Below are 15,410 nucleotides of genomic sequence, written 5' to 3'. Positions count from 1 at the left end.
CTTATCTCTGGGAGAAGGACCCGCCAGGAGGCGAGTGGACACGGAGCTGACAGAGCAGCACCCCCGAAGGGACTGTGACCAGAGAGGATACAGGTCCACAGAGACCCATGCAGGTCGGCCCCAACCCCCAGCTCTAACTTGTGATACGTTACCCTCCTTAGCCAGGGAGCCCACGTTCCCCTCAGTATTATCTGCGAAATTTTCTGAGTCTGTGCTTTTTTCTTTTTTTTTTTGTTTTGGAGAGAGGGTTTATTGCTTTCAAAGACATCTACATCCTCTCCACACCCCACCACAAAAAAAAAGCAAGAGCTGGTGGTCCAGTGTGTTTCCAAAAGACCAAGGAGAAACATTTCCTACCATTTCATTTGCCCTGTCAGGAGCCCTCTCAACCTGCCCCTCTTCCCAGTGTCTGGAGGGCAGAGGGGCCATACCTGCCTTTTACCTTTCTGCTCGGTGATCAGGTGCTGCACGATGACATCAGTCATGCTATCCCTGTAGGCATATCGGTCCTTGTAGAGTCCGTGGACTGTGCTGAAAATAAGCTGGTAGAAGGAAATGGTGCCATCCTGGCAGCCTACCACCTGCAGAGAAAGACAGTGTCAATTCCCAGCTCTCTGTGGAGAAAGCATCGACCCTCCCGCTTGTCAGTAACGAGCGTCAATGATCTGACTGGCTAAACATGGCTGATGTTCAGTGACTACTCTGGCAATGGCCCATCAAATGAACTCCCCCTTCTTACCACATAGTTGGAATCGGGTTTCACTTTACACGTCCACACCCAGGAGTTCTGCTCCCCAACAGTCCCGAGGCGCACTCCATCCTTGGTGAAAAGGGATACTTGCTTGTCTGACCCCCCCAGCAAAATGTACTCCCCTTTAGTAAAGTAGCTGAGGCAGCAGGGGTCAAAGTTCAGTGACCGATCCTTCCCAATCTGAGGAAAGAGAACACACCAAGGGAAATCTACTTCTGAATTCATAATAATCACAACACAGTCAAGGGCTTTTCCCTCCAACTTTTAGAGGGAGCTGGGAAGATTGGGGAGAGCTGGCCAGCATTCTCCCGTGTGTGACTGATTCCATCATGAACGCAGGCCAGTCCTCTGGAACACCCTACCTCTCCCCTCCACACAGCCAAATCCTCCAGTGTCTTCCCCAGTCCCACCCAGCTGCTCCAGGGGTGTGTCTTAGCTCCTCAGCCAATCTGCACCCGAGATGGTCTTTCTCCCATAGGCCTTCCTCCGCACATAGCCTTTACTAGGGTTCAGGATTCCCCTCAGCTTCTTCTCTTTTTCCTTTTCTTTCCTCCCTCCCTCCCTTCTTTCCTTCCTTTTTTTGTATTTCACAAGACTAAGTCCATTCAATTTTCTAAAAACTGTCCTTTATTCTGAAACTACACTCATCTAACTTCTCTTTATAACAACCTTATTGAGGAATTTCACATACCATACAATTCACCCACTTAAAGTGTACAATTCATCGGCTTTTAATATATTTGGAGTTGTGCAACCATCATCACTAATTCTGGAACATTTCCAACACCCCAGAAAGAAACCCTGTACCTGTTAGCAGTCAATCCCCATTCCCTCCTCTTTCCATCCCCAGGCAGCCACTGATCTACTTCGTGTCTATAGATTTGCCTATTTTGGACATTTCATATAAATGGAATCATAAAATATGTGACCTTTCGTGACTGGTTCACCCTTGTTGTAGTATGTATCAGTACTTCATTCCTTTCCATTGCTGGATAATATTCCATTGTATGGATATTCCCCATTTTATTTATCCATTCATCAGCTGATGGACATTTGGGTTCTCCCTATTTTTGGCTATTATGAATAATGCTGATACGAATATTTGTGTACAAATTTTTGTGTAGACATATGTTTTCATCTTTCTTAGATACACATACCTAGGAGTAGAATTGCTGGGTCATACAGTAAGTTCATGTTTAACGTTTTAGGAACTACCAGACTTTTTTAAAGTGGCTGGCTGTACCATTTTACATTTATATCAGTAGTAAATAAGGGTTCCAATTTCTCCATCCTACTGGGTGTGAACTGGTGTCTCATTGTGAATTTGACTTGCATTTCCCTGGTAGCTAATGACGTTGAACATCTTTTCATGTGCTTACTGGCCACAAGTATATCTTGCTTGAAGAAACGTCTATTCAGATCCCTTTCCCATTTTTTAATTAGGTTGTCTTATTATTGAGTTGTAGGAGTTTTTTACATATTCTAGATGCAAGTCCCTTATCAGATAAGCAATTTGTAAAAATTCTCTCCCACTCTGTGCACTGTTTTTTCACTTCTGATGGCGCCCCCTCTGCTTTCAGAATGAAGGTCAAGCTCCTGAGCTCTGTTCCCAAGATCCTTCTCTCAGCCAAAATGAATTTCTTCTAGTTTCCTGAGTGGCCCATGCTCTTTCAATCCTCCATGATGACATGACATAGGTGCCATTCTCCACACCACCCCAGCCCTGGCCAAGAGTGCCCTTTCCCTCTTCTTCTCTGCCAGGTGTCGCCTCCTCCAGGAAGCATCCCCCAGTCTCCCTGCCCACCCAAGGCCTAATTAAGACCCATCTCCCTGTGCTGGCCTCTCCCACAGCATTTCTCTCACTGCTCTGTAATTGCACATTTAACCTGACGTCTCCCCACTAAAGCCCATGCTCCTCACTGTCACCCGGGTCCTCTGCTGCCCCTGAGTGTGCCTTCTGTGACAAAAGACTATTTTTTATTATCATTATTAAACTAATAATCACTTTATTATAGAAATAACTCTAAAATCCTTGTTTCTCCTTAAGTTTTGTTCAACTTACAAATATTTTCCTATTTATAAACCTAGTAAAAATAAGCAACCAGGGCTTCCCTGGTGGCGCAGTGGTTAGGAATCCGCCTGCCGATGCTGGGGACACGGATTCGAGCCCTGCTCCGGGAGGATCCCACATGCCGCGGAGCAGCTAAGCCCGTGCGCCACAACTGCTGAGCCTGCGAGCCACAACTGCTGTGCCCACGTGCCACAACTACTGAAGCCCGCATGCCTGGAGCCTGTGCTCTGCAACGGGGGAAGCCACCACAGTGAGAAGCCCACACACCACAACGAATAGCAGCACCCACTCACCGCAACTAGAGAAAAGCCCATGCCCAGCAACAAAGACCCAACGCAGCCAAAACTAAAAATAAATAAATAAATTTAAAAAATAAGCAACCAACTGAAAAGGAGTCTTTCATTAAACTTTATGGAATTCAATTTTCAACAGACCATAAAATCCCTTAGTCTCATTTACAACTTAGTTAATTTCCTTCAACTAATTTAAACTGCAGTTATTAACTTAATATATTCAATTTTCCTTTTTAAGAATTTCAAATGCCTAATAATCAAAAGTTCCCCTCGTACTTACATAATGATAGTAGCTCTAATGAGAAAACTAAAAAATCGCACGAGTCATGGCACTGAAGGCGTGCAGCTTCTGTTAATGCTCACTAGTTGCCACTGGACCAACTCTCCTACAGGTAACAACTGTAAACTCTGGACCAACTATAAACTACAACCACCTGGAGGCAGTGGAGAGCAACCAGAAGCAGAAAGAGACGTAAGACACAAATGCATCTGGAAGAAGGGAAAGGCATTAGGTGAGTTTCTCATTTTTTTAATGGCTTTTTGCCTGAGGGCAGGCACTGTCAGTGACCTGATGGATGAGCACAGAACTTGGAGCGACCACAGCAGCTTGCAATTGAGGTAGGAAATCCCAGAAAAGAGACAGATGCAGAGGGGAAGCCCCAATCCTGCACATACACTGCTGAATATCTGGAGCCCCTTGAACTACACACGCCACGTGTGGGGCAGATGCCAAGCAGCCTAGCAAAGGCTGAAGAGGTGAACAGACACTCCAGCTGCTGCCCACACAGGAAAGGTACAATTTAAATGTTGAGTCCAGCAAAGTTAACTACCTGCTTAAGGAAAAAAAACAAAAAACTACACAATAATCTTAAGAGGAACATGACAGATGTTCCCTATGCTGTATCATTCACAATGTTCAGAATATAACCCAAAATTCCAAAAAGCAGAAAAGTGTGAACCATATTCAAGAGAAAAGACAACCAATAACTGACCCCAAGATGATTCAGAATTTAGAATTAGCAGATGAGAATTTAAAAATAGCTATTTTAGGGCTTCCCTGGTGGTGCAGTGGTTGAGAGTCCGCCTGCCGATGCAGGGGACACAGGTTTGTGCCCCGGTCCAGAAAGATCCTACATGCCGTGGAGCGGCTGGGCCTGTGAGCCATGGCCGCTGAGCCTGCGCGTCCGGAGCCGGTGCTCCGCAACGGGAGAGGCCACAACAGTGAAAGGCCTGCGTACCGCAAAAAAAAAAATAAATAAATGAATACATAAATAATAAAAAAGTAAAAATAACTATTTCAGGGAATTCCCTGGTGGTCCAGTGGTTAGGGCTCCGAGCTTCCACTGTAGGAGGAGGCACGGGTTCGATCCCTGGTCAGGGAACAAATAGCCCGCATACCATGTGGCACAGCCGAAAAAAAAAAAGCCATTCTAACTATGGTCAAGAATATAAAGGAAAATATACTTGTAATGAATGAACAAATACGAAAGCAGAGCTAAACAGAAATTCTAGAGCTGAAAAATACAATAACTGAAACAAAAATTCACTGGATGGGCTTAAGAGAAATATTACAGACGACAGAAGAGTCAATGAAGTTGAAGACTGAGAAACAGAAATCCTCCAATCTCAAGATCAGAGGGGAAAAAAAAGATTTAAAAAATGAACAGGGCCTCTGTGACCTGGAGAACAATATCAAAAGGTCTAACATGTATAACTGGAGTCCCAGAAGGACAGGGGAGAATGGGGAAGAAAAGTTATTTGAAGGAATAATAACCAAAAATTTTTCTATATTTGGTGAAATAATAAAGACATAGATGTATAGAATCAAGAAGCTCAGTGACCTCCCCCACAATCCCAAGCCAGAAAATATAATAAATCTCTTTAACATTCCAATATTGCTTAGGTACTTAATAAAAATTTCTTTTATCTTTCAATTAAAATTGGAAGAATAAGGGAGTTTGCTTCCACTGCCACGGGCCTGGGTTCAATCCCTGCTAGGGGAACTAAGATCCAGCAAGCTGTGCAGCATGGCCAAAAAAAACCTGGAAGAATAAAACTGATTACTAGATTATGTCTTTTAAATGGTCATCATAAGGCAAATCTGATAGAGATTCTAATAGGGATTCTAGTACCAGTCTGCCTGGGTTCCAATCCAGGCTTGACCACTAACTAAGCTGTGTGTCTTTGGGCAATTACTGAACCTCTCTGTGCCTAAATTTTCTTAGATGTAAAGCGGTGATAACAGTATCTACCTCATAGAGTTGTTATAAAGATTAAAAGAATTAACCTTATAAAGAGTTTATACAATGCCTGAAACTCAATAAATGTTAGCTATTGTCATTATTAAGCCAGATCCCCTTAAACATTACAAACACTTAAAATGCCAAAAGTACACATTATACCTAAGCCTAACACAAAAGTATAGATTTGATCTACTTCATCACCGTATATTTAATTCTAAATCTTCCCAGATTTAGAAGACACTTACCCACTGCGGAAACAATTTTACTGTCCCAAACAAGTTACCTCAGCAGAGTGAGGTTGCTTATCATTCAAAAACTCAGGGCCACAACATGAGCTCTGGAGCTGCATACATGCAAGATATCTCCCATGGCCTGGCCCCCACGTTGAGCTCTTCTTTGTGGTCACTATAGCAACGAGGCCCCATTCCTTCCCTGTGTAGTGTGGATTTTTGTTCCCATGAACTTCCAATACCCACACCCGATGTCCACTACACAGTAGACATGCAACAAATATTTCTTGAATGATGATGTACACACATTAAGTGGAGGAATAGATAGGGCCAGGGCTAGATGCAAGATGATAAAAATGAGGGTTTGGGGAAATCAGCCATGGGAAACTGAGAAAACACTCCTTATTTTTTCTTTACTTAATTATAAAAGAAATGACCAACAGTAAGATGAGGTAGAAGAAATGGCCCCAAAGGTAGGCTACACATACCTGATACCTTTCCCTTCTAGCATGACATTTTTTGAGGAGTAAGGATGTTGTTAAACAAAGGCTCCATTGAACAGGCTGTAATTCTCACCTGCTTGTATGCGGTTCAAGCCACCCCCACTACCTTCGCTCTAATCCTCAGTGTCTTCTGCCTACTAACAGATTTTCCTACTACCAGGCTCTCTCTACCTTAATCCACCCTCCACAGAAACAAGGAAATCTTCTGAAATGGGAATCTGACCGGGTCACTCCCTACCTGGATCTATGGCTCCTGAATACTTACAGTAGATGATGTTCAAACTCCTTATTCTCACTAGTTAGGTCCTTTACAATCATGTCCCCATCTTCCTTTCTAGCTCCATCTTTGTCCACAAGTCTGGGGATCCAGTCACCCTGAACAAATCACTGTCGCCTGAACTGTCACATATTTTCATTCTTCCCTGCCTTTGCAGATGCTATTTCCTCTGCCTGAAACGCCATTCCCATTGTCCTCTGCCTAGCGAACTCCTGCTTGTCCTGCTCAAAGCTCACCTCTACAAAATCTCCGGTCTCCACCAAGCAGTGCTGCCATCTTTTTTTGTGTCCCTATAGCTGTCTATCTGTACAATTCTCTCTCATGCCATGGATCACACTGCACGGGGACTGCTGGCTATCCCCACCAGCCTGTGAGCTCTCGCAGAGCAGAGGCAATGACTTACACAGCGCTATGTCAGCAGCTCCTAATAGGTGAAGGGCTGGCCTAGTGGCTGCTCGTAACTGTTCACAAGGTGAATAAGTCAAATACAGGAAGGTAGGGTCATGACTAGAACCAAGACCTTACAGACCAAGCTGCGTTTCAATCCCAGGTGCCATCATTTACTAGCAGTGCGAGACCTTGGACATGATATATTTCACTGCTCTAAGTATTATCTACTCATTTCTGAAAAGTTGATCAAAGTACTTACTTCAAAAGGTTTTGTAAGAATTAAATGAGATAAAGTATGCATAGCACTGAGCACCGAAGCTGGTATCACAGTAAATGCTCAATAAACAGGAGCTAACAAAAATAATGTACAATTATTATTAATACAATCTCCAAACATGAAAATACACTAAAACAGGCATGACCGAAACTGTTTCTCCCATCGGGCTTGTATAGAGTTACATACCTGTTTTCCACTCAGCTGATAGAAGGAAAGTTTCTGTCCCCAATCAGCTACAGCCAGGATGTCATTATGTTCCTCTCTAATCAACAGAAGACAAAAAAGGTTACGTGGGGCCATGGCCTGCTCAGGAGTGTAGCCCTCATCAGCATCTACATCTCAGTGTAGCCTGAGAGTTTAACAAACAACAGGAAAAAGAAAGCCCTGGCCAGGCTGCCAGATTGCCAAATGTTGGACAAGAGTACAGAAGCCAAAAGTTGTAATGTGGGCCTACCCATCAATCAGTCCAATGGGAAGGGACCAGGTGAGATTCAGCCCTCCCGGCAGCTGTTATTTCACTGAATGCCCCACCACTCAGGTGCTCGTGGTGCCAAGACACTGCCACAATGAAGAGGTGAAACCTCTCATTTCAGTTTCCTAGGAGCAAAGCTAAGAAACAGCAAGGTTGCAGATCCAAGAGTGCTTCTCTCTTACACACTATAAAACATGGGGAGATGGTGAAGAGGTATGTCTTCTGCACTGGGAAGGCATGGATCGTCTGATTTTTTTAATGGACAGAGGGGAACTTGGCTTGCCTCTCCTCAAGAGGGAAATTAACACCTAAAACTAGGTTCTCTCACAGTTGGGGTTTTTGCACAGGTGAAAAGGCTGACTGGATCTAATTTAAAAAAAAAAAAAAAAAAAAGACCAACAACTGTCTTTGAAACTGAGTGCCTATCAGGATCAGTGTCTAGGAACTGGGGCTGTAGGACCAGCACAGGAGAAACCTCCTCAGCTAAGGCTGGGGATCAGGCTACTCAGGAATCTAGTTCAAGAGAGAGACATTCCCAGCCCTTGAGTCCTGGTCTTAACCCACCTAATATTGCCTCCTCTTTCTTTACTAATTCCAGCTTTTTGAGCCCAGGGCCTTGCGGTCATCTGGCAGCACCATGAGATATGCAGGCAAAGCATGGTGCAGCCCTATCTGCAAAACCCAGCCAAGAGCGGCAAAATAGCACTAATTCGTAACTAAGGGAAAAAAGACAAAGATGGAGAGGGATGGAGCGGACCCACAGGTGAACTCTGTGTGAATGGCACTGAAATCCAAACACATCCAGAGGCCCAGGCTACAGTGAGCTCTCTTGGGGAGACCACATACAGCTCTGGGTCAGGTTCAGCCCCACGAGCTGGATGGGTGGTTTTCAACCTTCTTTTCCCCTTTTTTCCCCTGGCAGTGGGACTCCTTACCAAAACAAACACTTGTGCTAACAATTAAAGGGTCTGCTCTGGCTGAAGCACAGATAGGGACCTGAAACCCACCCTTTCCTCCCTTCCTTGTCCCCCACCTCCCACCTTCTTTTTCCAAGGAACCCCAGGCACCACAGAACACAGTTTGAAAAGTCCTAAGCTCGATCACTTTTGCCCAATCAGAATATCCTGGCTCCCGCACTCCAGCCTGCAGTGTTTTCCCTACAGGTAACCTCGACTGAAGAGAAGGAAGGACAGCTGGACAGCGAGGATTTGGCGTGAGGACTGCGGGTAAGATGGGGGCCTCCTCTCTGATACGTGTCCTAGCAAATACAAGGTGAGGTGCGGCATGGAAACAGGCTAAGAAAGTGTCCAGTAAGAGAAGAAGCGTTCACTGAACTCCTGGGCGGCCATGCCAAGGGCACACGAGGCAGGCACTAAAAATCATGTTTCTCAAAGGACCGCTAATGTTACCGGAAAAAGTGCACTCTATGATGTTAAGTAGAAAAAAAGGAAGTACGATATGATTTGGTTCATTACATGAATACACTAAAAGCCTGAGAGGAAATACACTAAAATGCTAACAGTGGTTTCCTCAGGGGATGGGGTTTCATAGAAAAGTCAAACTTTCTCCCTTAGACTTTTCAGTATTTCCTCAAGTCTCTCAAAGGAGAATTTTATAACTCACAAGTTTTGAGAGAGTGTCCCCCTTGCTGGAGGAGCTTTAAGCAGCAACACCCCCGCCCCCGGTCCCTTTTAGAAAGGAGCTTCGGAGCAGCACCTGCCCCAGCAGGTCTACGCTGGGGGCTGGACCCTTCCAAGGAGGGTTCTCGCTCCTCGGGACACACTCACAAGTTGTCGTCCCTGGGACTGTCGTCCTCTTCCTCTGGCTCTTCCTCCTCTGCCTCACTACCCTGACTACTGTACACTGCTGACTTCAGAGTGGAAGGGATTTCCTGAAAATATCTGTTGACAATGACTTCCTCGGCATCCTCGTTCTCTCTGTTCATCCAGAAACACTCCCATCGGCTGCAGACAGTAAGTGGTTGTTCACAATCACGTTGCCTAGAACTACACTAAAGCTGTAATTTCAAAACCTGTCAAGGAGCCCCTGAACCCCGCCCGGAAGAGGACAGCAACCAGGTACACTGGGTGTCCTGCTTCTCATGAATTAAAAATGGTACCCTGAAGCCACAAAGTCATCTGTGGCCACAAAAATCAAACAGCAGGAACTCTGGGGTAGGCTAATGGCCTCTGAAGGCATTAGACATACATGGTACAGCCCTGGGCTGGACAAAATTATTCAGGAAGAAGCATAATAATCTGATGTAAGAAAAGCAATGAAATTAAACTACCTTCTAAATCAAGTAGGCACCACCTGTAAAATGACATTGGGCTGGTAAACATTAAGTTCTTTACCTTCAGAGGACTCTGTGGGGGATATTGGTGGTTTAATAATATCACAGAATTATACAAAGAGGATGTAAAGCTATTAGTCCACCATCAAAGTCACATGAGCACAGTAAGGAAAACGTGTGTAAGGTTAGAGAAGGTAGATGCCAACTGTTTGTGGAACTATAGGCTTTGGGGACATTTATACTTAATTTCGATTTTTTTTGACAAGGGCAGCAAAATAGACTCATGAAAAAGTAAAAAAGGCTCATGAAAAAGCACATCTTCTGCTCAGACTTGGAGGGAAGAACTGAAAGGTGGAAAAGACCAAAATAAAGCCACAGCAGAGAGGTGAGCTCTCGATTCCTAAGGAAATGGCTCTCCTATGTCACATGCGTACATACTCTCTCTCCCTCTCTCTCTCACGCACACACACACTGAGCTGGTCTAGATAGCTCATCTGCTCAGCTAAATTTCTGGGATTCATTCCAAAACTCAAGATGGGCTCTTTAAAAATTCCATTCACATGGAATAGGTTCCAAAACAGATCAGTCAAATGGGGTGAGAAGCCTCTGAATCATGGAGCCCTCAGGGGGAAAGAACTCAGCCCGCTGAGGAAGGCCTTCTACACAGAGTTTCCGTCCTAGGAGGAGGACAGCTGTGCGGTCACCTTGAAGGGCTCCAGCAGATGGACCACAGCGGGGAGAGGGAGCCCCCTGGCCGCTCAATCTTCACCTTCTCCTCCCCGTTTCTGTTCCGTATGCTGATGACCCCGCTGAACATCCCCAGAGCCAGGTACTGACCGTCATTTGTCCAGCTGTTCAAACAACCAACAATGGGCATGGGGAGGGGAAAGGAACACAGAGAAAGTCAAAGTTGCAGGGATGATACCTTGGTTGAAACAATCTGATGAGGCAGCAATGGCTGGGCTCATCCTGACCCTGATGTAAAAGTCAGAGGGCCAAACTGAGAGTCCCATTTCTTCCTGGAGTGGAGGGTGAGATGTGAAGGCGGGAGCACCTTCTTGGTGCCCATAGTCTCTGTCTGCACTGCCACGACGGCCCTCAGCTTTGCCTGCATTGCGGGGTCAGCCTCCATTCCCCGCTCGCCATTTCAACCTCCTCCCACTTCCAGTGCACCTGAAGAACAGAATCTGCGTCTTGGTTGTTGCTAGCCTCTAGAACAGGTGCCTAACAAATGCTGAATGGAAAGAAAGGCTACACTCAGAAGCTGTGCAGCAAGACCAGCCACCATTTGAGAGCGTCTACCGTGTGCAGGCACCATGCTGCTTGCTTTAAACTCATTAGCTCGTGTGCATTTCACAACAGCCCCATCAAGTCAGCATCTTAATCCCCATTTGTCAAATAAGGAACCTCCTGAGGTCACAGAGCCTGTCAGCCACTGAATGTGGATTTGAATCCAGATCTAATATCAAAGCCCGAGCTTTCTCCAGCTCATGTGCTGCCTGGACCAGGATAGCCTCAGGTCCCCAGAGCCTCCCCTGAGCACAGCTTGAGGCTGGGGAGGCCTGCTGCTGGACAACTGCACAAAAGCAACCTGCAGTTCTCTTTTGCTTGCCGATCAAAAGCACAGGTTCTTCCCATCAAGGAGACCACGAGAAAAGAAAAGAGGAAACATGGGGCCCAAACCAAATAGGTAGCACAAGACCTTCTCTACTGTGTGAACCAGACTTGAGAGTCTGTTTGAAGAGCGGGGAACAAAAAACTACCTTCAGAGCTGCCCTTAACTTACCTGCAGCAGGTGATCTTGCTGCTAGATTTGTGCTTAGAGACAGACTTCTGTTCAGGAGACCATAAGCCTTCAACACAAAATAATATAAAAGAAGAGAGGTTGGTTGGAACATTACTCAGCAACAAAAAGGAACAAACTATTAATACACACTACAATTTAGATGGATCTCCAGGGTTTTATGCCGAGTTTAAAAAGCCAGTCTCAAAAGGTCATATGCTATATGATTCCATCTTATATAAAGATGGGGAACAGATGAATGGTTACCAGGTACAAGGGGTTAGTGCTAACAGGAGATGGGGGAGATGAGGGTAAAGGAGTATCTTTGTGGTGATGGTAATCTACACAGGGGATGAAATGACAGAACTATATACACACATTGTGCCAGGCCCCACCTCCTGATTTTGATACCATACAACAGTTACATAAGATGTATCCATTGGGGAAACAGGAAGAAGGGTACATAAGACCTCTCAACTATCTTTGCAACTTACTGTGAATCTATAATTATTTCAAAAGAAAAAAGAGAGGAAGATATATTGGTGAATTGATAGCCAACTTTTCAGGAGTTTAAGTCAAAGAAATGGCAACTTCACTGTTCATAATTATTACACTGCAACCAGAGTACAACTTAGCATTCAAAGTAATGAATGACGCTTTCTGAAAATCCAGTCTCTCCTGACCCTATCTGGGCTGTGCCATGTCCCTGGCACACTGGTCACCTTCGGCTTGCTCCCTCCTGCCAGTGACTCAGTGGCCCACAACAGGTGTAGGTCTGGGCAACAAAAGCAAATTCTACTCTTTGCCTGAGCCATGAAGCACAGCCAAGGAGGTAATCCTAGGGCAGAAATGCATTTACACAGCAAGGTGCAACATCAAACAATATGCTTCCCCTCTCTCCTGCCCAGAATGCCTCCCCCAGCATTTCAGCCTATGCACACCTTACCTGTGGTCCACCGAGGCCCCCTCAGAGCCTCTTGCTGAAGGAAACCACACCCTCCAGGCCCCTGAGGCAGCACTGACCAGAGCAGACTCTAGATGCAATCACATGGCCTAGGTCCCAGCCCTGGGTCCATCCCTTACCCGCTAGGTGACCTCAAGTGAGTCACTGGACCACTCTAAGCTCAAGTTCTGTTCCTCAGTGGAGTGGGGATGAGAATAATACCTGACCTCAGACCTCAGAGGTCGTCACAGAGCTCACACAGGAATTTGTTTCAACTCTCAGCACAGTGCCTAGCATATCACAAACATTCAACAAATATTATCCCTTAATAATATATTTTTACAAATTCTTCCTCCCTACCTGCCCCCAACCACAAGCTCTTTGAGGGCAGGAATTCTATTTTGTCTTTTTCACCCCAAAAGTAAGCACCCAGACCAATGCCTCACATGGAGAAGATGCTAAATTTTTAATGAATGACAGTCCCTTCCCCTTTTATTTATACAACATGCTTTCAATTACATCCTCTCTTTGGAACCTCAGAACTCTATCAGTGGATGGACTGGGGGATGCATTCATCTTAGATCAGGAGGGAAACTGAAAGGGATTAGATCTCTCGCTCCTTGACTTCAACAATGGCTGTTCTGTTGTAACCACTATCTCTTAGCAAGGAAGACGGAACTTATGAGCTGTAAGCAAGAATCGACCTTGAAAAGAGAACATGCAAGCCTCTGTTCGCGTTCCTGCCTCTTCGCTGACGTCTCACTGCTTCTCCTCTGCGCCAGGACCACACCAGTGCCGTGTGTGGGGTGGGTGAACTCCTCGGGGCATTCAGCCCCTCAGGAAGGACAGCCACAGCCACTGAACAACTAATGGGGACACGCCGCACAAGAAGCACAGCGAAGCTTTCCACACATACACGGACGCTGGGGGACCCGGAAGTGGGGACAACTGAACTGTCCCTGCCAGGGTGGGGCGGGGAAGGCTTCCCAGAGGTGGCAACACCAACTTAACGCCTGTGCTCTCCCATCCCTCTCACCATCTCCCTCCCAGGGCCCTTCCTGCTGTCTCCCAGACTTCTTACCAGACTCAGTGCCATCACTCACTCTCCTGGTTTCTACACAATTTAAAGAACAAGTGCCAGCCTCCCTTCAGCCATTGAAGGGGGCTAGAACGGCATTAACTCTCTCAGGACAAAACCACCACATTCTGGATAGATTTCAGCACTTTTTGCCAATTTTCAGTTATTCCCAGACAAGACACTGGGAATCAGAACCTACCAAAGTCACTGGAGGAACAGGACGCCAGCTGGTGGGTAACAGGGTTGTAGGAGACACACTGGATAGAATCATTGTGCCTGGGAAGTAAACAAATGTAGATGATTATGCAGCAAACCACAAATGCTTCAGTGGCTACAGCTCAAGATTTTAATGATGGGTCCACAGCCTCTCTGACTCCACACCGTGAACTCTGATGCAAGTGACCAATTAAAAGCACAGGGATGAGTTCTCCCCTCCTGGGCTACCCCCAACCCACTATTTTCCTCTCTCAAACATTACCCACCCATCAGACTGGCCTAGCTTAAATGCCACCTCCTCCAAGACTAGTGTGCTGCACACCTCTGGTGTGCCATCTAGTAAGAGAATGATGTAAACCACCTTGCCTAGCACCAGGTGCATAAGAAGTGCCATACTAATGGCCCTAACACTTATTGCTTTGTGGAGGCCTGGAAATACATTCATTAATACAGGATGGAGGTACAATGAAAATACTAGACCAATATCTGGAAACATCTGAGATAACAATGAAAGCTGAGTGAGTCATGTACCACACGGGGCATCTCAGCCTGAGTTGTTTTTTGTTTTCCTGTTTTTTTTGCGGTACGCGGGCCTCTCACTGTTGTGGCCTCTCCCATTGCGGAGCACAGGCTCCGGACGCGCAGGCTCAGCGGCCATGGCTCACGGGCCTAGCCGCTCCGCGGCATGTGGGATCTTCCCGGACCGGGGCACGAACCCGTGTCCCCTGCATCGGCAGGCGGACTCTCAACCACTGCGCCACCAGGGAAGCCCTGTTTTTTTGTTTTTAATTAATTAATTTTTATTTTTGGCTGTACTGGGTCTTCGTTGCTGCATACAGGCTTTCTCTAGTTGCAGTGAGTGGGGGCTACTCTTTGTTGCGGTGCGCGGGCTTCTCATCGCAGTGGCTTCTCTTGTTGTGGAGCACGGGCTCTAGGCACACAGGCTTCACTAGTTGTGGCACGTGGGCTCAGCAGTTGTGGCTCATGGGCTCTGGAGTGCAGGCTCAGTAGCTGTGGCACACGGGCTTAGTTGCTCTGCGGCATGTGGGATCTTCCCGGACCAGGGCTCAAACCCATGTCCCCTGCATTGGCAGGTGGATTCTTAACCACTGTGCCACCAGGGAAGTCCCTCAACCTGAGTTTTATTCCTCCACTTCTGGGTAATACTTTACTTACAACCTCATTCATTCATTCATTTTTTCATTCATTCAAATATTGATTTGTTGATTTGTACATCGGTGTTCACAGCAGCATTATTCTGAATAGCCAAGAGGTGGAAGTAACCCAAATGTCCGTCAACAACAGATGAATGGATAAACGAAATATGCTCTGTACATACACCAGAATATTATTCAGCATTAAAATGTAAGGGAGTGCTGACACAGGAACCTTGAGGACATTATGCTCAGTGAAATAAACCAGTTACAAAAGGACAAACACCATAGGATTCCACTTATATACGGTACCCAGAGTAGTCAAATTCATAGAGACAGAAAGTAGAACGGTGGTGCCTAGGGCTGGGGGACGGGGAATGGAAGTGGCTGCTTAATGGGTGTGGAGCTTCAGTTTTGCAAGATGAAAAATAGTCCT

General features: G+C 46.0%; 1 protein-coding gene across 7 annotated transcripts in view; it reads right to left on the bottom strand.

The window, feature by feature from the left end:
- The window catches only part of IFT122 (intraflagellar transport 122), a 77,606-nt gene that overhangs the window by 48,963 nt on the left and 13,233 nt on the right, over positions 1-15,410 (bottom strand). For 5 of the 7 annotated variants that reach the window (XM_022562735.2, XM_022562736.2, XM_022562734.2 and 2 more), the window contains 6 exons: positions 13,804-13,880; positions 11,587-11,653; positions 10,505-10,651; positions 7,222-7,297; positions 740-931; positions 443-581 (listed from right to left, as the gene is read on the bottom strand). In XM_022562735.2, coding sequence (XP_022418443.2) covers positions 443-581; positions 740-931; positions 7,222-7,297; positions 10,505-10,651; positions 11,587-11,653; positions 13,804-13,880 — 698 coding nt within the window. Of the gene's footprint in view, positions 1-442; positions 582-739; positions 932-7,221; positions 7,298-9,294; positions 9,472-10,504; positions 10,652-11,586; positions 11,654-13,803; positions 13,881-15,410 lie in introns of all 7 variants that reach the window. The other 2 variants (XM_022562744.2, XM_022562737.2) reach the window with 2 other exon arrangements.

This window comes from Delphinapterus leucas, chromosome 10, assembly GCF_059928025.1.
Source record: "Delphinapterus leucas isolate spDelLeu-1000000601 "Yukka" chromosome 10, BTC_Dleu_Yukka2, whole genome shotgun sequence".
NCBI lineage: Eukaryota > Metazoa > Chordata > Mammalia > Artiodactyla > Monodontidae > Delphinapterus > Delphinapterus leucas.
This window is presented reverse-complemented; position numbering and strand designations above follow the sequence as displayed.